Source organism: Diadema setosum, chromosome 3 (assembly GCF_964275005.1).
Source record: "Diadema setosum chromosome 3, eeDiaSeto1, whole genome shotgun sequence".
Classification (NCBI taxonomy): domain Eukaryota; kingdom Metazoa; phylum Echinodermata; class Echinoidea; order Diadematoida; family Diadematidae; genus Diadema; species Diadema setosum.
This window is the reverse complement of record NC_092687.1, coordinates 19,556,529-19,581,967: the sequence shown is the minus strand read 5'-3', so window position 1 is coordinate 19,581,967 and position 25,439 is coordinate 19,556,529. Positions and strand designations below refer to the sequence as shown.

At 36.9% G+C, this 25,439-nt stretch overlaps 1 protein-coding gene across 1 annotated transcript; it reads left to right on the top strand.

Moving 5' to 3' along the window:
* The first annotated feature begins 162 nt into the window (after positions 1-162).
* Positions 163-25,439, top strand: LOC140246669 (uncharacterized). Its single transcript, XM_072326009.1, has 15 exons — positions 163-408; positions 2,023-2,162; positions 2,728-2,887; positions 3,640-3,779; positions 4,756-4,915; positions 5,629-5,771; positions 17,167-17,326; positions 17,911-18,128; positions 18,886-19,146; positions 19,840-20,070; positions 20,303-20,590; positions 21,513-21,803; positions 22,965-23,261; positions 23,918-24,211; positions 25,289-25,439. The coding sequence occupies exons 1-15, from the start codon at positions 163-165 to the stop codon at positions 25,437-25,439; spliced, it is 3,180 nt and encodes a 1,059-aa protein (XP_072182110.1).

Sequence of the window (25,439 nt, the reverse complement as noted above, 5' to 3'; positions counted from 1 at the left end):
GAGCCACATTTGTTGTTGTTTTCATTTTAAATCTTTCCCTTGCTTGTGGTATGATTTTAACTTTCTACGATTTTAGGGATGATTTTTTTACTTTGGAGTAGACTCTACGCAAAAGGTTGATATTTGACATTAATATAAGATGTAAGAACATGTTTGCTGAGTATGTTCGCATCTCGGAAGTTAGTCACTCAAGAAATTTTGATGTTAGACCCCGGGAGAGCACTCATAAAATTGGTCTCTATTACTGAAATTCTTCCTCGCAGGAACTACGTGCAGATTGTAGCGTACTTGCTGGAGACGACACCCGGGACCCAATCGGGCTGGTCGGCTCTCCACATTGCTAGCCTCAGGGGTAACCTGGACGTTTTGAGGTGCCTACTGAACGGAGAACACGCAAGTGACACGCAGGTAATTTGCATGTGAAAATTAAGTGCAGCTTCCATTTGAACGAGACAGCAAAACAAACTTTGCGTGCATGACGCGACACTTTGATTGCTTCTGCGACAATTGCTCCAGTCTTGTTCACCTCCAAAAACTTAGGGTTATAGGGATAGGGTTTGGATAGGGTTTTAGGTTTAGTTTGATGTGAGGATTGGGATTAGTGTTAGGGTTATGTTTGTGGTTAGGTTTTATGTTTAGCTTGTAATAGCGTGCAGATATTCCATTGCCCCCCCCCCCCCCCCCGAACAGTGGTTGGAGCAATTGTCACAGGAGCAAAATGTCATTGGAAACCAGGGTGGAAATAACACAGTGAGAAACAGTGTGTCAAATTAGAACATTTGAACAATGTGGACACCGTTTCCAACAGTGTGTTCACACTACGTTTACATAGTTGACTCTGTAATCAAACTAAGGTTCAGGGTTTACCACAGTGTGTTCACAAAGACAACTACTTGAACACGCTGTGAACGCACTGTGCCATAGTGTGTTCGTTCCTGCAGGAATGGTTTATAGGACCCGTTATGACGGCAGCCGGAGAAAATCGCCTAAAGTTGATTTGCTGGAATTAGAATTTCCGCCAGGTTTGCACTAATGCCGTCGTTAGAAAAAAGGAAGAGCAACACCAAACAAATGCACAAAAACTGAATGGTTACACGCCATTGGAATTGGACATAAAAAAATGAAAAGCACTGGCTCTTTAAGATTTAAATTTTTACAAAAGGTGCTGATTTCATCTCCTGACTTATAGTCTCTCGTTGAACTCTATAGCATATATCAATTCCTCAGATGGAATCTATTCCCCTTCTGTTATCGTCACATGAAAAAATTTTTGTAGCCTCGTATTAACTTAGTAAAGATGAAGATCAAGGGGATACTCAACGAGATCTACATGGTTAGAGACCTGCAACACAAATGTTATTATGATTTTCTGTGCGTGTCTGTGTGTACGTCAAATATACGGGAAGGCTGTAAGTGGATCACATTATTCATCTGCTTTGTATTAATATCATTACATCTTTGGGACTGGCATTTCTGTTTCATGAAATAATGCCATAATTTCAAAACTTTCCTAGTAACGCCCCATTCATTAGATACACTCCGACTCTACAACAAGGTCGAGTCGAACGTGGAGAGCGCTGCACTTTTGTTTATCAATACTGATAACTTCTCCTTACGTAATATGGATGAAAATCATCTTGTTAGTATAAGATTATGTATGTATTTGTATATGGGAAATATGTACTTCGCAGTGGCGGCAGTAAAGCATGCGATTAAATGGGATGATTTATGAAATAGATGAAAACGTTAAGGAAACACAAATTATCTCCCTGGTCGTGTGTCTCCTTAATATACTAATTAGGCTTATAAGTGGATTAATGTCTCCCTAAAGCTGGACCCATAGTCATACATACTGTTTCCGATGACAAGCATGTGGTGTGTCTGAGCAAGGTTGTCCCAGTACCGTACCTCATGTTCTTCGTCCAAGGTACTTCGTAGCATCAAACGCTCTGTTGGTACCATGCATGTACCAATACAAACAAAGGTTAACACGTTCACTATTAAAATTCGACTTTCTTCCAGACGCCCCAGAAGGTCACGCCCATTATGATAGCTGCAGAGTGCGGACACGTAGAATGTGTGCGTCTGTTTATATCCAAAGGAGCCAACTGTGAAACGTACAATGGTGATGGTTGGACGGCTCTTCACTACGCAGCGGCCAGGTAAAGTCAGACATCATTTCACTAAACGCTTTTGTTAACACCTAAAATGATTAAAAAATCATGAAGGCCTTATACTTCTCTATAATTTGAAACCATTTTAGGCCTTTAAAGGAAACAAAACATTCTAAACTTTGCAAGAATGAACAAGGCCATAGGGCAGCAATTTGGCAGGGGAAGGCCCTACATGGTTTTCACACATCGAAGAAAAGCTCTAGGTGAATAAAAAGGTTTTCATTTTGCCCCGATCCATATTTCATTTTGCCCCGAAGATCCGTGCTTAAATGAAATTTTCATTCTATTTTTTTTTTAGTTTATATCATGTGATAAAATTGATCTTTTTTGTGAAAAAGAAAAGAGATTCTGCTGTCATTTGTTAGTAGTAATGCTGAGGTAAAATTGCAAACCAAATGTCTTGGTTTGCTCTGCGTGTATTCCTGTTTCAGCTGGTTTTGGGGGGTTTTTCGGTCCACTTTGCCCCAGGTCCTGCTACATATATGTATAGGCCTAATTAATAGTATTCATGGGAATATGTTAACTTATTATGTGTGTCTGTGTCCTTGTAAAGAAATCAGCTGGATGTCGTCCAGTTGTTGCTGGAGACTCATGTTCCCGTCGACATACCGACCAGAAAGGAACAATACACGCCCCTACACCTAGCGGCTCAGCACGGCCATGAGCGCATCTTACGCGTTCTTGCGAAAAGCTCGGCGGATCTAAACAAACAGGTAACTGTTTCCAAACGAAACGGTTCACAAGCCTTCGTATGCCTCACGATAGTATACTAACGTTATTGGGGAAGAGATACTAGGTTCTTGAGCGTGACAAAAGATCGTTTATTTTATTTGATCTCGTTTGATTGTACTGTGATCACATAAATTTAAGTTTGTTTTCTGCATAATCACAATGATTAAAAGAAAAATCAGGTTCTTAAAGTTAAGCTTCATATGCCTGCAAGTCTTAAACAACTGCGTTACGGATGTAAGATTAAACCCTTATGCGTCAATATCCAAGCGTTGATTTCCCATGACTTTGTTGATGTGTTAGGGCTTTTTATAATCTGCCTATAGATGAGTGTTACGCTCGATTCCTAATCAGGCAACCTGTCGGATGAAAAAGTGTGAATAGAATGCAAATCGAATAGCCTATCATTGGTTGAGAAGATCGTTAACTTCCATTCTCTTATTTTTGACGTTGCACTTGAACCCAGGACTGGAGACCTAGTTGAGACTCTAGGAGGACGACATTCATCTCCCCCCCCCCTCCAAAAAAAAAAAAAAAAAAAAAGGTAGCAGAAAATGGTGTAGCTACAGCCTTTCAATGTTAAAAAAAAAGTTCAGAACACTCGATGCGTGTTTGAGAGAGCGTATGAAATAAAAAACCATGAGAGAGACCAGTGCTGATGTCATTTCTCGAGAAACTTTAAAAGTACGCACGACAACTCATTATTGTTTTGCGACGATTTCTCATTATATCGCAGACTAAACTTGGTCTGACCGCGCTCCGGATTGCTGCGGAGAACAGACGTGAGGAGGCTGTTCGGTTTTTGGCGGGAACCGAGGCTAAGCATGACATAAAAGACAAGGAAGGATGGACTCTACTCCATTACGCAGCATTCAGGTCTATTTTCATTCATAAACAATACGATTAAAGACATAAAGCAACCTGTTACTCGTTACTTTCCTGTCGAACACTCATAATACAAACCTGACTTCGACAAGGTTTCCAATAAGCTATTATTTTATTTTCAATTAATTGTCACCCTATCTACAATGTATTTGTCAGATCGTAATTGTTGATCTATATCTTAACAATCATGTCTGGAAAACAAGAGGAACCAGTGGGAATCGAACCTGCCATGTGTTGCTATCCGAGAAGCGACACTGCAATCACGCCCTCGTTGCTGGCAGTGACTGAGGGTGACAATTGATTAAAAAGGGGAAAAAATCCGTCATATCATATCTTCACCCTCTGCATTGATATTATCTTGCTTTCGAGGTTTATAATGTTTCGGAGTTCTTTAGCCTTTGCTCTCATTCATAGTATTTCATACCACAACAAAAGACATTGTATTCTGATAGTCCTTCCCATCAGTTCTTCAGTGTCCGATCTTCAGAGGAAAAAGAACAAAGATCTATGCATGTGATAAAAATGAATAGTTCCATGAAAACATAATGTTTGTCAATCTGTTGCTGACAACTGATGATAAAAAAAAAAGTCTACGCACACATGCACATAAGCATTATTAGGACATACTGCATAGGAAAACCACCAGCAGGTCTTTTACGCGGTTGACTGCAGACGATGTCATTCATTATTATTAGCGCAGGGATAAAGACACATACAATTGATATCATGCCAATTAAAATTCCTCATTATGTTAAGTTTTACATTTCTCTTTCTCTGTTCATGTGAAGTGAAACAAAAATAAGAACATTGGGTGTAATAAAAAGCTTTACCGCTAAAATACGTCTTACAAAATAATTGGCCCTTAGTTTTGTTTCTTCATTTTTTTTTTTTCAGAATTACTGTAACAAGGGCATCTGGAAGGATTGAATTTTATCATGAATACTATTTGATGTTTGTTACATCTTAGAAATATGGCGCATATTGTGCAACATCTCCTCAAGATGAAAAAGGCAAAAGTGGATGCTCCCAACAATGAGGGCGTCACACCCCTCCACCTCACAGCGCAAGAAGGACATCGTGACGTCATGGAAATTCTCCTAAACGCTGGCGCTGATCCTGACAGCCAGGTAAGAATCTGCACATATTGATAGCTCTCCTGTGTTGTAGCGCAGGGATAAAGACACATACAATTGATATCATGCCAAATAATTCAACGGTGAATAAACCGTGCGTAACTTTTTCTTTTACACAATCATAATAGAAGTAAAGAACACACACACGCAAAAGAAAAAACCAAACAAAAGCAATAAAATGTTATGGAATAAAAGCAATACTCCAGCAATACTTTCAAGGGTGGGTATTGCTCTGGTTGTGATGGGGAATTCAGATTTGAACTTTAAACGAGATATTTGGAAACATATGCATACAAAATGGTAAGATTTAAACAACTTTAAGAGGCACTCAACATTTCATGTGATAGAAATTGGTTTTGAAATAGTTGAGATATTCGAGAAAAAAACAAGTTCAACAAAATGGTGCTAATAAACGGGTTTTGGATATCTTAGCAATTTAAAAACCAATGTTGAACTCCTCCTAGAATATATGTAGTTCTTCAGTATTTCATAAGCGGTTTTTAATTATCCCTATCTCAACCCAGACTATACCTTTCTTTGACATACACTTGGACGGATGTTACTGTAATAAGAAATATGAAATGCTTTCAAGTCACGTGTCCGTGCGTAAGCTACAGCTATAGCATGTGCCTTTTCATTACCTACTCATTTTGGCGGGAACTTTGCATCTTATCAGTACAAACTAATTGTCTTCTGACTCTCCGCAGACATTCACGAAAAAACACACTCCTGTAATGCAGGCATGCTGGGCGGGTCATCTCGAATGTGTGAAACTTCTGCACACCAAGGGTGCAGAGCTTGGTGAACCAGACAATGACGGATGTACGCCGCTCCATTTCGCAACAGTCAGGTGGGCTGCGGCGCGAACATGTGGAAAACGAAAACATCCTTCCGTTTTATCATCATTATTGGAGTTCACACATACGTATATACATGTATGTATGTATAAAACGGTCCATAGGGCAAATATACCTCTGAAAACTAGGTATCTTTAATAGGGGGAATTCGCTCCAAAGAGGATTTTTTTTTTTAATTCTCCTTCAGGTTTCGATTATGGTTTTCGACGCCTTATCAGTAATCAGGGGCCTAAGGACTACTCCACAGTAGGAAACAGGTGGCGTAGTGTGTGTAAATTATAGACTGTACCACCAATACAATTTAGGCGAGATTGTCAGCGATGCAAAAAAAAAAGAAAATAATAAATTTTAAAAATGGCTGCATATATTGAATGTGCGTAGAAAACGGGTCATTGGGGGAATGGAGGTAAATCTGTATTTCTTTTCTTTAAAAAAAATATGTAATTTTCTCATGAACACACAGAATTAGTGGTATAAGATGCATTTTGTGCTCTTCAGTGTTTCCTTGAGCCAGTATAAAGCATAATTCAAAAAGGGCAATATTTGCATTTTTATGAATATTATTTATGCTTTTTACCAAAATTCCTATCATATAATATAATATATAATATGATACATAACGCTATTTCCAGCCATAAGAGAAAATAGCATTATGTATTATGTGTGTGTGTGTGTGTGTGTGTGTGTGTATGTGTATTGTAAGTGAAGAAGAGAAAAGGGAAAAAAATAATGATCATTTTAAGGTTTTTAGGAATATTATAGTTTTGCAATTTATTAGTAGTTCATTTTGTTCTTCACCTCTGACGTGAAAATTAGATTAGGATCTATAGTATATAATCAGGAAATGGGTTAAATATATCTGTGTATAGGGGTGTATCGGTAAGGTTTCACTGCCACATTTTGGTTATGTGTTTGGGAAGATTTTAAAGAATAACTTTATTTTTTTTTATTTGTTTATTTTTTAATGGTGCACAAATTTAAAAATATTTTATATAGTTGGGGAAATAAAGTTTATCGTTGAGAGAAGAAATTAGATTTTGGTGTTAAAGGGTGGGCAGTCATTTACGCATTATATTGCAGTGTGCTCAAATTTGTCCATGGTGGGCAATGTATGCAAATTATAATTAAGTGTGTAGGTGGAAGTTGTTTAGAAACGTATGCTGTATGCATAGTCAAGTTTTGTCTTTTGTTGGTAACATTCCAGGGAAGTTCTACGGCTACCCAATTGAGGATGAGAGTTCCGTCTCTCTTTGTTGAATTCAATCTTTGTTGAATTCTAATGCCTTTTGATGTAAATTATATGTAATGTAGCCTGTTGAAGTTGTGAGAATGTATGCATGCTCATTGATGCTTAAAGGGCTTTTATGGCCTGAGTGGGCTGAATTACACCCAGAACATACAGCGAGTGTGAAGTAGCTTCTCACATGTTATGTTTATATGAATAAGCCAGGTTTTGGCGCCAAAAACGTGGGCAGTCATTCATACATTATCATAATTGCAGTCGGCTCAGAGGTGTTCATGGTTTGCTATGCATATAAGTTAAATCTGTTTTGTCAATATGAATTCCTCTGATGAAAATTTCTTTTTGATGCCCTTTGATGCAAATTTTATGCAATTACTGAGCCTTGTGAATGTGGCCTGTTGAAGTCGTGAAATTATATGCTCATTGATGCTTAAAGGGGTCTATGGCCTGAGTAGCTGAATTATACCCAGAACACACAGCGGGTGTGAAGTAGCTTCTCACATCTCATGTTTATATGAATAGCCAGGTTTTGCCGCCAAAAACGTGGGCAGTCAGTCATGCATTACCATAATGTAGTCTGCTCAGATGTGTTAATGGCTTACTATGCATGTAAGTTAAATCTGTTTATCAAATTCCTTTGATGCAAATTTCTTTTGATGCCCTTTGATGCAAATTTTTTTGCAATTACTGAGCCTTGTGACTGTGGCATGTTGAAGTTGTGAGATTGTATGCTCACTGATGCTTAAAAGGGGTCTATGACCTGATGAGTGGGCTGAATCATACCCAGAACATACAGCAGGTGTGAAGTAGCTTCTCACATGTTATGTTTATATGAATAAACCAGGTTTTGGCGCCAAAAACGTGGAAAGTCAGTCATGTATTATCATAATCGCATATGTGTTCATGGTTTGCTATGCATATAAGTTAAATCTGTTTGTCAAATTCCTTTGATGCAAATTTCTTTGATGCACTTTGATGCAAATTTTATGCAATTACTGAGCCTTGTGACTGTGGCCTATTGATGTTGTGAGATTGTATGCTCACGGATGCTTAAAAGGGGTCATGGCCTGATGAGTGAGCTGAATTATACCCAGAACACACAGCGGGTGTGAAGTAGCTTCTCACATGTCATGTTTATATGAATAGCCAGGTTTTGCCGCCAAAAACGTGGGCAGTCAGTCATGCATTACCATAATGTAGTCTGCTCAGATGTGTTAATGGCGTACTATGCATGTAAGTTAAATCTGTTTATCAAATTCCTTTGATGCAAATTTCTTTTGATGCCCTTTGATGCAATTTTTTTTGCAATTACTGAGCCTTGTGACTGTGGCATGTTGAAGTTGTGAGATTGTATGCTCACTGATGCTTAAAAGGGGTCTATGACCTGATGAGTGGGCTGAATCATACCCAGAACATACAGCAGGTGTGAAGTAGCTTCTCACATGTTATGTTTATATGAATAAACCAGGTTTTGGCGCCAAAAACGTGGAAAGTCAGTCATGTATTATCATAATCGCATATGTGTTCATGGTTTGCTATGCATATAAGTTAAATCTGTTTGTCAAATTCCTTTGATGCAAATTTCTTTGATGCACTTTGATGCAAATTTTATGCAATTACTGAGCCTTGTGACTGTGGCCTATTGATGTTGTGAGATTGTATGCTCACGGATGCTTAAAAGGGGTCATGGCCTGATGAGTGAGCTGAATTATACCCAGAACACACAGCGGGTGTGAAGTAGCTTCTCACATGTCATGTTTATATGAATAGCCAGGTTTTGCCGCCAAAAACGTGGGCAGTCAGTCATGCATTACCATAATGTAGTCTGCTCAGATGTGTTAATGGCGTACTATGCATGTAAGTTAAATCTGTTTATCAAATTCCTTTGATGCAAATTTCTTTTGATGCCCTTTGATGCAATTTTTTTTGCAATTACTGAGCCTTGTGACTGTGGCATGTTGAAGTTGTGAGATTGTATGCTCACTGATGCTTAAAAGGGGTCTATGACCTGATGAGTGGGCTGAATCATACCCAGAACATACAGCAGGTGTGAAGTAGCTTCTCACATGTTATGTTTATATGAATAAACCAGGTTTTGGCGCCAAAAACGTGGGCAGTCAGTCATGTATTATCATAATCGCATATGTGTTCATGGTTTGCTATGCATATAAGTTAAATCTGTTTGTCAAATTCCTTTGATGCAAATTTCTTTGATGCACTTTGATGCAAATTTTATGCAATTACTGAGCCTTGTGACTGTGGCCTATTGAAGTTGTGAGATTGTATGCTCACTGATGCTTAAAAGGGGTCATGGCCTGATGAGTGAGCTGAATTATACCCAGAACATACAGCAAGTGTGAAGTAGCTTCTCATATGCTATGTTTATATGAATAAGCCAGGTTTGGCGCCAAAAACGTGGGCAGTCAGTCGTGCATTTAATACCATTATTGCAGTAGGCTCAGATGTGTTCATGGTTTGCTATGCATGTAAGTTAAATATGGTTGTTAAATTCAAGTGGGTCTTTATAAGTTCACTCAATTGATGAGAGTTCCGTCTCACTTGGTGGAATTCTAATGCTTTTTGAAGTTAAAAAGGGCATAGTTATGCTTTGTAGATAAATTATAGATAGGGGTGTGGTGAAAGATGTTTAAACACTTACTTTGTAGGTATGGTTAATGGATTCCCAGTCCACCCATACCATTGCTGATAGAAAGTTTTGTCTTTAAGTTATGGAATTTAATTTGCATACTGGTATTTACACTCAATAAAAGGGAGGAAATATATGTAGTTTTAGGGCGGTTGCGTATGACATGTTTCGAAAGTCAAAACAGACAGTTTTGTAATTCCAAACTGGACAGAACCAGTTTCTTGCTGTTATGCCTGCCATGTAGGCAAACTGTCAGGCTCGGGGGTGATGCTGTTATTGTTACATTAATACACAATGGGCGTTTTCGCATCGGCCCGGTGTTTCGGGGTGGCGCGCTGTTTTCTGACTTGGGAGATTGGAAAGTGTCTCGGGCCTGGATTCTTGTCGGGCTGGTGTGGAGACGCCTGATGTCTTGTTAGTTTGTTGGTTTGTTTGTTTGTTTGTTTGTTTTTGTGTGATTGTGTGTGTGTGTGTGTGTGTGTGTGTGCTCAGTGGGCGTTTTCGCGTCGGCCCGGTGGGGATCTGGGCCCGGGATATATATATATATTTTTTTTTTCTTCTTCTTCTTCTTTTTGCGATCGCAAATTGGCGCGCTATTTCATTTATTATTCGCATCAGCCCAAGCGTTATCAAGTGGCGCGATGGTTCGCATCGATTTATACTGCTGTTTCGAGGTTTCCAGAGTTATGGACTCGGGAGGATTTCTCGATAATAGCGCGCTGATTGGTATATCATTAAATGGCGATCTGTCGGGGCGTCGGGCTGGTGTGAGGACGCCTATTGATATAATTTTCGATGTGAATTACACCACACCCAGAATGTACGAATTCTTGGTTTGACATGGGCAGAACCATTTTTTTTTTCTTTTTTTTTCTTCTTTTCGCTGGGATGCCTGCCATGTCAGGCTCTGGGGTGATTTGTACACTATATTTATACAATGTTTTGTTTTTGTTTTTTTTTCCCCATCGATATGGGTTTTGGTGCGTGTTGCACCACACCCAGAATGCACAAATTCTTGGTTCGGTATGCTCCATATTCTTTATGCATAATTTGAATATTTTTTTTTTTTTTTTTTATCTTCTTATCTACCCGGTTCAAATTTTATCTTATTATCTACCCGGTTCAAATCTTATTATCTACCCGGTTCAAATCAGTGCATGTATGTCGGGTAAGAAATTACTGTTAAGTTATGTGTGTAGAGTACGCAGACTTTGCAGAAACTCCTTTTTTTTTTCTTCTTCTTCTTCTTCTTTTTTCGTATGGCTTTGGTGGAGGGCCGCTTTCAATCATCTCCTTATGGTATGGAAAGTGGGTTAGTTGTTTTGGTATGGAGGTTTATTTTTGTAGTGTTTGAAGTTATGTACAGGGTAGGTATATGTAGCACATGGGTATCAGGTTTTTGTTACCGAATTAATTAGGCTGCAATAGGAGGGAGGGAGAGGGGATTAATTCTAGGAGTGAAGGGTGTGAGGTGAGTGTTGTGTGCTTGAGGTGTTGTGAGCGTGAATGTTATGGGATGTCAAGTCGTGGTAGGGTTGCCTGTTTCCATTTTAAGGAGTTATTTTCAGTCAGCGCAAGTTCGCACTTTGCAATTTCCTGTCTGTGTAATCAGTTGGGAAGAAATGTCCTGGGAAAGAAAGTTTTTTGTGGGTATGTTTGGGGTGTGATTGAATTATCTGTTGGGAATAAGGTTGTTAGAATTTTTGGGATATGTGATGTAGTATATGAATAGTCTGTCTTCTTGTACATTTATGTCTTTAAATGTAAGAGGAATAAGAGATAAGTTGAAAAGGAAGAATATTTTTGAATGGTGTAAAAGTAAAGGGAGTGATATAATTTTATTACAAGAAACATATAGTACACGGGAGGTGGAAGATATATGGAAGTTAGATTGGGATGGACCTATGTTTTTCAGTCATGGATCAAATCATAGTCAGGGTGTATTAACGTTGATATCTTCACATTTAAAATTAAAGATTGAAAAAGTGGTAATAGATGATGATGGAAGATATGTTATTTTCAAAGGTGATATGCAAGGGGTTACTTTGGTAATGGGAAATTGTTATTTCCCTACAAGAGATAAAGAGAGAATGCAAGTGGAGTTTTTGCAGAAATTAGATATTAGTGTATCTAGGTTGTATAATCCTAATCAATTGTTTTTTATAGGAGGGGATTTGAATTTGATAATGAATGGAAGTTTAGATTATATGGGACCAAGGAAGGTGTTGAAAACTGTTTTTAATGAAAAATTTGAAGATTTTTTGAATAAATATAATTTGATAGATATATGATTAAAGAGAAATCTGAATAAACAACAATTTACGTTTAGACAAAAATGGCCTGTTATTCAAAGCCGTTTAGATTACTGGTTTTGTTCTTCTAGTTTACAACACTCTGTGAAAAAGTGTGAAATAATAACGTCAATAACGCCTGATCACTCTGGTGTTTTGTTACAGGTTGAACAGTTGGTAGATATATTTTGTTATGGTAAGTCATACTGGAAATTTAATAACAGTTTATGTATGGATAGAGAATTTGTTGAAAAATTTAGTAATGAAATAATTAGATTAAGGGAAGAATTGAGTTTGAGTATTCAGGGTAAACGATTGTTATGGGATTTTATGAAAATGAAAATGAGGGGATATATTATAAGTTATTCTAAAGATAAAGCAAAATTGAGAAGAAGTAGAATAGAGGAGTTAGAAAGAAATATTGAGGAATTAGAGAACCAGATATTAGTTTCATCCAGCAATGCGGTAGTAGATGATATAGAGGAGAAGAAATCGGAGTTACGAAAAATATATGAGTATTCTCGACAAGGTTTGAGAGTTCGGTCTAGGGCTGAATAGTTTGAAGAAGGAGAAACAAAAACACAGTATTTTGAACAATTGTTGAAATCTAATAAAAAGAAAAGTGTTATTAAGGAAATATATGATAATAAAGAACAGTTGATAAAGGATGTAAATGGAATAATGAAAGTAATTAGGTTATTTTATGAAAAGTTGTATTCTAATAATGATGAAAATATTTATGATATAAATTGTGTATTTTTTGATGATATTCTGAAATTAAGTGAAGAGAGTAGAGAAAGTTGTGAAGGGAAAGTTAATATAAATGAATGCTTTATGGTTTTAAAAGAAATGAAAGGTAATAAAGCTCCTGGAAACGATGGTTTCACAGTGGAGTTTTATCTCACTTTCTGGTCGGTTCTGGGGCAAATGATGGTAGATGCTCTGAATGAGGCATATGATGAAGGGGCTTTATCAATATCAGAAAAGCAAGGTGTTATTACTTTATTAGAAAAAGAAAATAGGGATGTACTATACATCAAAAATTATAGACCAATTACACTTTTGAATGTAGATTATAAGATATTATCTAAGGTCTTATCAAATAGAATTAAAGAAGTTTTGGGAGAGATTATTCATTTTGATCAAGTTGGGTACATAAAGAATAGGAATATAGGAGAAGCGGTAAGATTAGTAGATGATATGTTATTTCATTCTTTGCACTATACAAGTGGGTTTTTGGTCACAGTGGATTTCGAAAAAGCGTTTGATTCAGTTGCACATGAATTTTTATTTCGGGTCTTACATAGGTTTGGTTTCGGTGAATCGTTTTGTTCCTGGGTTAAGGTGCTTTATAAGGATATTAGCAGTTGTGTTATGAATGGAGGGCACTCTACTGGTTATTTCAAAATCAAGAGAGGGGTTAGGCAAGGTGATCCCCTGTCTCCGTATTTGTTTTTATTAGTAATTGAAACACTGGCACAAGTAGTAAGGAAAGATAACACTGTAAAAGGAATATGTTTTGGGAGAAATGAAATAAAGCAAATTTTATATGCGGATGATATTTCGTTGTTTATAAAGGACATAAAATCTTTAAATAGGTTACAGTATATTTTTGATGAATTCGGGAAAATAAGCGGTTTAATTGTAAATAAAGAAAAATTTAATTTTTTGTGGATGGGTAAGGATACAGAGAAACCTGTATTATCTGTATCTGGAAAATATGTTGATGCAGTTAAAATTTTGGGGGTGAATTTTGTAAGAGATGTGAGGGGGATGAATGAGATCAATTTTAAAGAAATATTGAGTAGAATAAAAAAGTTGTTAGGATGGTGGAAACAGCGTGATTTAACACTCATGGGAAAAATTCATTTGTTGAAAACTTATGCATCATCAAGGTTAAATTATGTTTCATCACTCATAGTTGTTCCTCAATGGATATTTCCTGAATTGGATAAGATGATTTTTGAATTTTTGTGGAATGGTAAAGACCGGGTAAAAAGGAATATTATGTATCAAGATTATGTTAATGGGGGACTGCGAATGATAAATTTTAAGTTGTTTGTCAAAACGCAACGTATTATGTGGCTGAAACGTTTATTGTATGGTGAGAAGAAATCTGGGTGGAAAATGTATTTTGATTTTAGTTTTCGATCAGTAGGAGGAAGGTTCTTATTTTTATGTGACTATGAATGGTCTAGATTGACATTGACAAATCCAGTTCCACCTTTTTATTTAGAAATGGTTAAGGTATGGCAGGAAATGAATAAATGTAGGAATTTTGAAGATGAAGTGATGAATCCAGTTATATTTAATAATAGAAAAGTATGTATAAAAGGGAAGAGTATTTTTGATTGTGATTTATATGAAAAAGGTGTTTATAATGTACATCATATTTTACAAGGAGGTTTTATTAAACCCGTTGGGTATTTTCGAAATTTAGGTATTATGGGAAATGGTATATTTAAGATAAATGATATTTATAATGTTCTTCCAGAAAAGTGGAAAGAGTCCACAGGGAGTGTAAGGTTTCAGCAAATTGATGTATTAAATTATGATATACAGGTGAAGATTTTTGGTAAGATATTAGAATTTCAAAATATTAAATCAAAAATAGTGTATGAGTATTTTGTTACAGCTTTACAAGAATTGTATACTCTGGAAATAAGATATGGTGAAGTGAAGTATGATTGCAGTGATAAGGAAATTAGAAATTTATTTCTTAGACCTAGAAGCACGACTTTACTTAGTAAACATAGGGAATTTCAGTTTAAGTTGTTACACGGGGTGATATATACAAGGGAACATTTGTTAAAGTTTGGTTTTGTGAATGATAATCTTTGTTCTTTTTGTCAATTGGAAAGGGAAACTTATTCACATATATTTTTTGATTGTGTGAAAGTAAAGCCGATATGGCAGTTTCTTATTGAGTTTTATGATTTAGTTGAGTTAGAAGAATTAGAATGGAGAGATATTTTTTTAGGTTTACGAGGTAGTTCAAATCGAATCAAATACGTGAATGCCTTGATAATTTTGATGAAAATTGTAATATTTCGGTCAAGAGAACAAAATAAGTTACCCAAGAGGGAAAAGATAAAGAAATTTTTTGGATTTTATAGAGGAGGAAAAGAACGTTGCGGTTAAAGCAGGTAAGCTCGGTTTTCATTTGCAAAAATGGGAGCAGTTGAAACTTTCATAGAGTCAGATGTATGGTCAGTTTAGGTTTTAGCCGTATTAATGTTTAGGAATTGGTATATGTATCAGCATTATGCTGGTCACTTTTTTTTTCCCCCATGTAAAATGTTTAGTTAGCTTCGGTTTTAATTTGGTGTGTGTTTAACTGTCAAAGAAACAGGTAACCAAGATACCACAAGTATGTAGTGTGATTTGGCGTGCAAATGTTGGTGTTTGTGAGTGCGCACTGGTGGGTATGTTGTTGTTGTTTTGGTTGATGTCTAGTGCATAATGGGTGTGTGTGTGTGTTGAGGGAAGGCTACGGGGGGGGGTATGTTAGTGGGGAAATAGGTGGGGATGGTTAGGGTTATAGGTAGATGTAGTTAGGTTAGAGTAGAGTAATGGTTAGCGGGGAAATAGGTGGGGATGGTTAGGGTTAGGTAGATGTAGTTAGGCAATGGTAGAATAATGGTTAAGGGGTCAGGCAGGAATATGGTTTGTTTTGATGATATACACATATGGTTATTTTGTGCTTGTACGGGGGGGGGAGGGGTGGTTGATAGGTTAGATGGAAAAAAAAATGATGAGTTTTGTTCGGTTAAGTAAAGAATGCTTTTTTTATATGTTTTAGGAACTGCTGTATTCTCAAAAGAGTGTAAGAGAATTTATATAATGAAGTGGATATTGAGCAATCTGATCAAGTTGATCAAGATTTTTTTCCCTTTAAGAGTTATACTTTATCTGATATATTTATGTATATAGTGCGTGCTCTGCCAAAAAAAAAGAAAAAAAAAAGGAAGTTAAGTGAAAAAGTGATTGAGTAGCACACATTTCTTAGTCGGTGTGTGAGTGATAAGGCACATTCGGATTGGCTTGATTAGGCTGATCAAAATAGCTTTTTCTGAGAATTATGTAGATTTTTATGTCATTTCCCTTATAAAAACAGGGTATGATTTGGTAAAAAGAATCAAATATATTGTACTGTATGTTTGAAAAATGATTTAGCAGCACAAGAAAGAAGAATACAGCTGCTTTCTTCTTTTGTTGGTGGATGTATTAATTTTATTGTTAATATGGATTTCACATTGAATGAAACTCAAATAAAAGAATATTATAAAATATATATATATATATATATATATATATATATATATATACTAAAAAAAAAAAAAAGTATTGTACAACTTGCACGCAGGACTGTTTAACAGAAGTATAACCTGAATCAATCTTCCTGTTTTTGTCGAGCCCACCGGAGGTGAGGGGAGACTAAGGGATCGCCTGCGGCGTCTGTCCGTCCGTCGTCCGTCCGTCCATCGTCTGTCCGTAACGCTACAAAAACTTCAATAACTCTTTACTCTGGGCTTCAATTGCAATCAAACTTCGAGGGAAGAGGGGTCATACAAAGTTTCACATTTTACCATATATGAAGGTCACCTCAAGATCAAAGCTCACAGGCAGGGGTCAATGAACTTTAGGGCCAAATGTTAAGTTTTTTTATGACGCGTTTCTATTATGGGTCATAACTTTTTATCCATAACTCCATTTGTGACCAAACTTGGATGGTAGATGTCCCTTGGGGAGTGGATAGATTTTAAACCAGAGACCTATCGTACTGAACAGATAATAATAGTGAAATAATATTTCGATATTTCAAATAAAATAGAATTCACTTAAAAAAAAACACAAAGTTATTCTAAAATGATTCGAGTGATATTAAGGTCACGAGGAGACTGCAAAATACAAGCTTAGCTTTTTAGCATGTCTCCTCAATTTTAGTTTTGATTCAATTTTAGTTTTAATTCAATTTTTATTTGCTTTTGTGATGCGTAGTATTGTTAACTTCACGTATTTTTCTTTGTTACTACATTGTATTGATATTGTGTTATTTTGTGTATGAAAATGTTGTTGGAAATGAAATAACGAAATGAATCTGAAAAATGAAATGAAGGTCTTACTTAATCAACAAAGACTAGAAAAGTAAGATAAATTTAGATTTATGCCTAAATACATTTTTTTCTACATTTGGTTTGTCATAGCAAACAACTGAACATTGTGAAGTACCTATTGGATAATGGCGTAGATGTTAACGCCGCCCAATGCGAGGGGTACACTGCTCTGCACTTTGCAGCCGATGGGGAAGACGAAGACATTATCGAGACGCTCCTGAAACATCCTTCTACAGACGTGAACAGAAAGGTGAGAATAACAATTACTACAGTACTTGGCAGAGCAGGTTACAAAAAAAAAACAAAAAAAAAAAAAAAAAACAACTATTCATCCTGCCCCCGTAGAACAGAAATCACACGTGAACAAGCGCTTTCCTATACATTTTTATTTAGGGGATTCATATCAAGAATTCTTGCGGAATGTGTTCAACGAAAGTCTTGAGAAAAAAAAAACAAACTTTATTATAATGTTATTCTTTAATAGCTTCATAAAAGCACACGTTCGTACAATGAGACTTTTTAGACAAACAGTGTTCATGGAGATACACATGTTATTATACAAACTGTTAGATATCCACAAATAATACAGACAGTTACAATATTTAATGACATAACATAATATAAACATGTAAACTGTATAATGTCTCTGGAAATTTATTTTTAGGAAGTAAAAAGAGGGAAAAAAAAGACGAAGAAATGAGAGGGAAAATGTTTGAAATTTTGGGTAGTTTAAGATTAGGATGAACATCCTTTGATGGATGATGATTAAACTGAGGTGCATTGTCTGGTGTCGGTTAACGTTACTTTGGCTTTGAACCTGTCTTTTATATCTAGAACCACGACGGATTGACAGCCTTCCAAATAGCGCAAAAGAAACAGCAGCACGGCGGGGAACACGAGGTTGAGCGCATCGACGAAATGGAGGCCGAGACGCAGAAAGCGATCGCCCTCGATGACAATGGCCTCACCGATGACGAAAACGGAGACGTTACGCTTCATCCAGTAGACGCTACCGAGGAAATACAGAGGGGCTCCGAAAATGATATCGTAGAGTATGACCACTGCCTCTTATATGTACTTTATAGAATTATGTTAATTGTGCGTATGTATGTATCTATATATGCTTACCAGTGTCTGTCTGTATCTGTATGACACAGCATTCTATATGCACATTACTCTCTTGTTGCACATAATTATTGCAATGTGCTACAATCATTGTATACAATCATTGTATATTCTTTTCATCCTACATAGTTTTACGCACTTTATTTTCTGTTACCAAAAAAGAAGAAGTGATGTTTAAATGTTCTTGTCGAAAAATGAAATAAAACATTAAATTGAATAATGATTTTAATGAAATCAGGAAAAAATATTTTTGATAATATATCAGAATTAGAAAGAAATTTGACTGACGGTGCACTCCGAGGAGGAATACCACAATATTATTGGTACTGATGAATGATGATATATTACGTTTCATAAAATGTGCATTTTTTTTTTATAAAACGTATATGCGTATGGATCTCTTTATCATGTAGGCCCTACAGCGGTTATTAAACCTTGTTTGACTGAAAGTAAAGTTACGTATATAAATTTTTTTTTTTTATGTTGCACAATAGCCATGATATCATCACGTTGCTGTCGGGTGTGAGATTTGACATTATAGAAAATAAATATATTTCAGGAAAAGATAATGACGGTTGTATTTTAACAATTCATAAAAAGGAGGAAGAAATGAAGATACAATCCCTAAATAACATGCATTAATTATGCTCGTATTCATTCCTATTTACTGTCACTGGTGGGCAGCTTTCTCGCTGGCGCTATGCTGCTCGAGACGCACGCGGAACCATCTGACGCCGCTGATGCCGGCATAGTGACCGACGACGTGGCTATGACGACACACGAGAAAAGAGCGGTAGGCGGTAATGACGTACTGAATGACGATCAGGTTGGAATTAGCATGGAGGTCGATGAGCGCGTCGAGGAGAATGATGAGCATCCGATGATGGAAGGAATGGATATTCAACACGATCACGACAGAGAGACTGCTGAGATTAACGATAATGTGTGAGTATAGTTGTCGGCTTTCTATCGTGACTCAAATGATGACTTGTTGAATGTTGCAAACAAACAAATAAACCCGATTTCATTGTATACAAAGGATATTTTTATAATTTTGTCTTTACTGACTGAAACTCTTGTATATGAACGTTGCGAAAACAAAATTCTTGCTTTAAATTGCATATCAAGGCAAACAGTACTGTTTGATCTAAATTTCAATTTTTTTCTCAATCGTCAGCGCACAAGATTTCGAATGATGTTCATCGGCGAATGTCGACAATACATGTTGATATTGTTACCGTATTTCATTTAAGATATTTTTCCCTTACTAGTATCATTGAATTTTTAAATTCTATCTATTTATTTCGTTCACTAAATAATAGTTTCTTTATTCATTATATCCAATTTTTTATTCTATTTTACATCTTTTAGGAGTTGGTGGTCCGTATAAAGATAGCAGACAAAGAGTTGACAAAGAGCATTTGATTTTTCGTTTCTTCCGTCCACGAAGAATGATATTCAGTTCTCTGGTGAAATAGTGTTGTCCGTTGTTCGTCGGCACATGTTAGCATTTTTGGCGAAGAAGAGTTTGTTGTCTTTTGATAAATTGATTCTGGTTTTTGTTGTTGTTGTTTTTTATTATAAGCGAAGTATTTCACAATGCTACTTCACCTCGATATATTTTTGTTTCATGTACAGGTATATTGCGATTGCCAATGCGCATCTAGGTTCTCTTGTTGAACCTCTTCATGAGGAGAAAACAGAGCAAGAATTCGAGAAGACTGGCGTCGATCTCGTCGATCAGGAAGGAACTCCTAATGTCACCCACGAACTCGATGCTGACAATATCCCTGCAACAACCTCGACTGAAGAAAATGCGGAAACAGAACGGCATTTTGAGGAAGAAATCGGAGGATATCCTCAAGATGTGTAAGCACATGCTTATGTCCCTTTCATCGGAAACGATGAAACTTACGTAGCACATTTTGATTTGAATTACCCACACACACACACACACACACACACACACACACAGACGTATTATATAATATACGTTTACCCATTTATTAAACTGATATGAAAACATACACATACACACACACACACGCACATTATGTTTACCCATTTCTTAACATTGTCTTACTATTTATTCAAACGACAGATTTTCAACGAGTACACCGACTTCGGAAAGGCCTCCAAAGCCCCCACGAGACTTTCGGGAGGAATCCGCCCTTGATGACGAGGTGGTAGTAGCTGGCGATGAGAAAGTAGTGGATATCGATGATGACAACGTAGTCACCGAGGAGGCGGCAGCGTGTGGTGATGCTGAAAAGGCGCTTCCTATTGACTTCGATGCTCGATATGCTGCAATCACGGGAACTCCGGCCAAGACTGTCTTTGATGCAGAGCGACCTATCAATGAAGACACAATGGGAAACTCCAACGAAGTGTAAGTAAATGCTGAGAGGAGCCGCTCCGTTTTTCGGTTGACTTTGATCACAATTAGATTCAAGGAATTTAACGGGAAAAAACGGTGAGATTTTTTCCAGCATTGAAACATGAAACATTCGAGCATGTATATTACTTTGTATTATTTTATATGGAAATAAAATCATTTGAATTGAAATTGATTGAATTGATTGAATATAAAAAATAGGAGCGTAAAACGAAAGTTCATCTTTATGGACATGAGGAGTAAGGGAATGCAGAAAGATCATTAGAAACTTGTCTTTGAACTTGTCTTTTAAGCACTTTCTGATATTTCAGGAATCGGTGATAGTACCTGTGGGTCGAAACCATGTGTTAATTATTATATGACGTGATAGTGTCTATATGATCATAATTATGAAATATTACAATTATTAATTTAAAAATATTGCATAGTAACGACATGATCTACGAATGGCTTTCACCTCTAGCATGCAAGTCATGTGGAATTGAGGTTTTTATTATTATTATCATTATTGTGATCATTATCATTATTGTTATTATTATTATTATCATTATCATTATTGTAATCATTATTATCATTATTATTTTTACTACTACTACTTTTATTATTATCATTTTCATTATCATTATTAACATTATTACCAGGATCATCATCATCATTCTATGAGGAAGAAGACGTATAGCAAAATCATAGGCAGAGTATGAATTAAGTACAATTTCTATTTCCGTGATCATATTTATCAACTCCTCTTTGTCAAATATTTGTTTGTTACAGCTATAGGCGCCGCAAAACCGAAGGGGGAGGGAGGGGAGGGTTGGTCGGGGAGATCTTAGAACAGCATGTGCCCATTTGTGTCTACAATAATAAGGGCAAGATAATGGATTAACCATGCTGCTTTACTCTTCATATCTCTCCTCAGACAACTGCCAAACGAGACTTCTTCAAAAGAAACCTGGAAAATTTCAAGAACCGAAGAACCACAATACGATGATCGACACGAATTACACTTGGAAAGCGTCGACCATGGAACGAACGACAGTTTCGATGACAACCGTGGGCACTACGAAGATACCTTGAACGACTATGGAGAACAGAGACGGGCTATCAATATCGATGTCCATTTTGCCGAAATTGCACGTTTGCCCGGCCAAAGAAGGCAAAAACAAGAGGATGATTCGGAACTCGGCATCGCAGACGATTTCGTCGAAACGTAAGCCGGAAAACTTCAATTAGCTTTTATACCCGGAATGAGGACACTGGTATACATCGCAGTAGACGCTATACGAGAGTTGTATGAGACAACTTATTTGAAATATGCATTAGAAATCGTCAGATTAAATGGCATCATCAGTTTTTAAGTTAAAAAGCAAACACAACTAAACAAAACAAAAAAGACTTAAGTGCATGGTACTACAGAATCCCATTTTCTCCGTTGTTGTTTGAAAGTCAGCCTTTAGAAATAGATTGCGGTTGAAAGCGATTGTTTAACCCTCTGTGTTCCGCATTGATTCCCTGTACACAGGTCTGCGTGTGAAATTTGTGCACATTTTGACACCCTAGCACAGAAAGGGTTAGGTATCAAAAATAATGAGAAGTGCATAAGTGACCGGAATAACAGTGCTCACTTTTTTCGAAGATGAAAATGTTGGAATGAAACGTTTCACTAACAATTTACGAACATCGTGGTGTTATTACGATCGTTATTATTTTGCTACGATAGTGATCACGTAATTTTCATTACTTGTGTATGCTTTAGCGTTTCTTCATACATTTTGATATAACTTTATCATTCGAATAATTGAACCCCCAAATTGCGAAACCATGTCTCAGTGTGTCAACTATTATCATTGGCGTTGGTATTCAACGTTGTTATTCATACAACCGTATACACATTATGCATAATGTTGTTGTATGACAGGCTTATTCCTGCAGTTTTATTCCTCCAGTATCGGGAAAAAAAAAAGTAATGAGAGAGTCACAACTCAGTGTATTTGTTCAAAGACTGCTTTGAACACCCCCCCCCCCCCAAAAAAAAAAGACATTCGATTTTTGAGAGGTTCTCCGTATACTCATTAACATTTCTCTCTCTAGGCCTATATTCTACTAAAGAGCAACATGGGGAAATTGATATTCAGTCAACTTCGAACTACGTTGACAATAAATACTGGCTACATTTTAGAATGAATAAAAATACTGTTAATAATTTGGCCACCCTATCAATCGGTAATACATGTACTGAAATCTTATCTGAAGGTAATAAAAATCCAATCTACACACTACAATTAATTTTTTTTTTAAAGACTTCTTGCTGTCCACGAATAAAAAAAAAAGCACGGATTTAAATAGTTTCCTTATTTCTATTTTTTCGAAGGTCTCCCACCGATATGGTGCCTGAAGTCAGACCACCGAAACCTCCCCGGGGCAAGTCGGTGGACGATGATGTGAACGATGGCCTGCTCGCCCTCGAACGCGGGACGATGGCAGTTGACAGCGAGAGCGAATGTGACTTGGGCGAGGGCGTCAACAGTGGGATGGGAGATCAAGAAAAGGAACAGGATTTCCCAAACAATGCTGACTCTCATCATGAAATGGCAAGAACCCAAGGAGAGTGCATCCCCAATACAAAGGAGGAGCAGCGAAAAGAGGCTATTGGTGGTACAAATACAACGTAAGTACATCACAAACATATTCTAGTATTATGATCGTAAGATATTACTAAAACAGGGCATTGAGGTGAAAATAACGGCATTACAGATAGATAAGGTTATCAACAATGATAATTTGATTAGATTGTAAGTTGGTAGGTTATTACCTATAATTGCGTCAATTGCACGAGTTGTACACAATATTAGTGTGCAATTACTGCTTATTAGAAGACCCCTCATTTTCTCAGAACATATAAAATGTAACAAGCTTGGTTTGAAACTACATACACATGCTTTCAATCCGTTAATTACATCTAATTTTCATCTTACCATCAATCAGCGGTATACTCGACATCATTTTGTACAATTCTTACATTATATGATCTGTGGAAGAAAATTAAAAAAAGAAATAAATTGATTTTAGATGAATTAAATTATGATTTGTAGAAGAAAAGAAAATAATTTAACTGAATTGAACTGAATTAAATGGAATTGATTTGAAATTAACTGAATTTGATTTAATTGTATTAAAAAAAAAAAGATTTTTTTAAAACTTTTTTTTTCACGACCATGATGACACTGTTACCATCGCATCCTGAGGTGTAACTTATCCTCTCCTAAGTTTAGTCATCTTTCTGTCCAATTATTCATGCAGAATACCCATTTATTCCCCTCACAGGTTTACCACACCTATTGCCATGTCGCAAACGCAGCCCCCTCCACCTCTTATCACGCACGAGATAGATACTGATGAGGCGTGTGATGAAGAGGCGGATGACTTACGAACGTTGGACAACGGCGTCGGCGTCGACACCGCTGATGACCGGGATAATGCATCGCTGCTGTCGCCCACTTTCCATACCCACGATCGGAAGAGAGCTTCAGAGGCCGTCAGCGACGAAGGCTTTGAACACGAGTGGAACGCTATTCAAAGTCTTTTGAGTAAAAGCCTGTCAGATCTGACGGACGTTGGGTAAGTCAGAGTTGTTCTGCAGTATGAGCAGCCACCAGCTGTCCGAAACACCTCCTCAATTCCCCCTTCCGATCCCCTTGACCAGCTAATAGGCATTCTCTTCTTTTCTCTCTTTTCTCTCCTTGCGTTCATTTTCTTTGATACCCCGCAGTCATGTCATGTCATGTTGTTGTGTTTCTCCTATTTTGTTCCGTCCTATTTTGAATAATATATATATATATATATATATATATATATATATATATATATATATATATATATATATATTTACGTTTACATTGAGTACTCTCATGGAATTTCTCGAGTGGTACATAATATCATGCAAGTATGATTTTTAATGGGCCTCTCAGATTGTCTTTGCCGGCACGCATGTATTAAATTTCGCCATTAAAGGGCCTGCGAAACATTTTATGTAATAGAGTGGAAGACAAAGGGGACGGGCGATGCCAACCACATCCCAGGAGGTATGATGGACAAACCTTCCGGAAATTCTGGGCGTTATTAAGTTTATCAACACTCATTTTCATTGAGCCACTTATTCAGTACGAATGTCACAAAATCTTTACCTGCGGTTATATGGCGTTAATTCTCTGATTTTCTTTTGTGTGTGTGTGTGTGTGTGTGCAATGCTCAAGAATTATGGAATGATTATGTTGATGTTGTTATTGTGATAAAATGGGGCCCTATCATGCGCGGGGGTCCTTTTTTTTTTGAGTTACAGAGTAAGGTTAGGAAAGCCAGTCTTTTGACAATTCGGTGACACGACATTTGTTTCTGCGACAGTTGTTCCGGTATTATTTTCTCCAAAGACTTGGCGTTAGGGTTTGGGTTGTGATAGGGTTTTAGGTTCAGTGTGGTGTGAAGATTGGGGTTAGGTTCGGGTTATGTGTGTGGTTATGTAAGCTTCTATGCTTGGCTTAGCCTACAGATATTTCATGGGCGTAAAAAAAAACAAAAAACAAAACAAAAAAAAAACATCATCGCAGCAGCAAATGTCATGGAATCAGACAAATCATTCATATGAGTTATGTGTGTATTATGTTTGATTGTTTGTTTGTTTGTTTGTTTCTCTCATAGGTGTGATTCCGAAAAGAGTCCCCAAAACGCATCTTTTTCGTCGGAACAGCCTGGAGACACGATGGATGACTTGGCAGAAACGTCAGTCTTTCCTAGTATAACCAAAGATCTGACACGAATTCCACCGGAACTGGAAAGTGTAGAACTATAG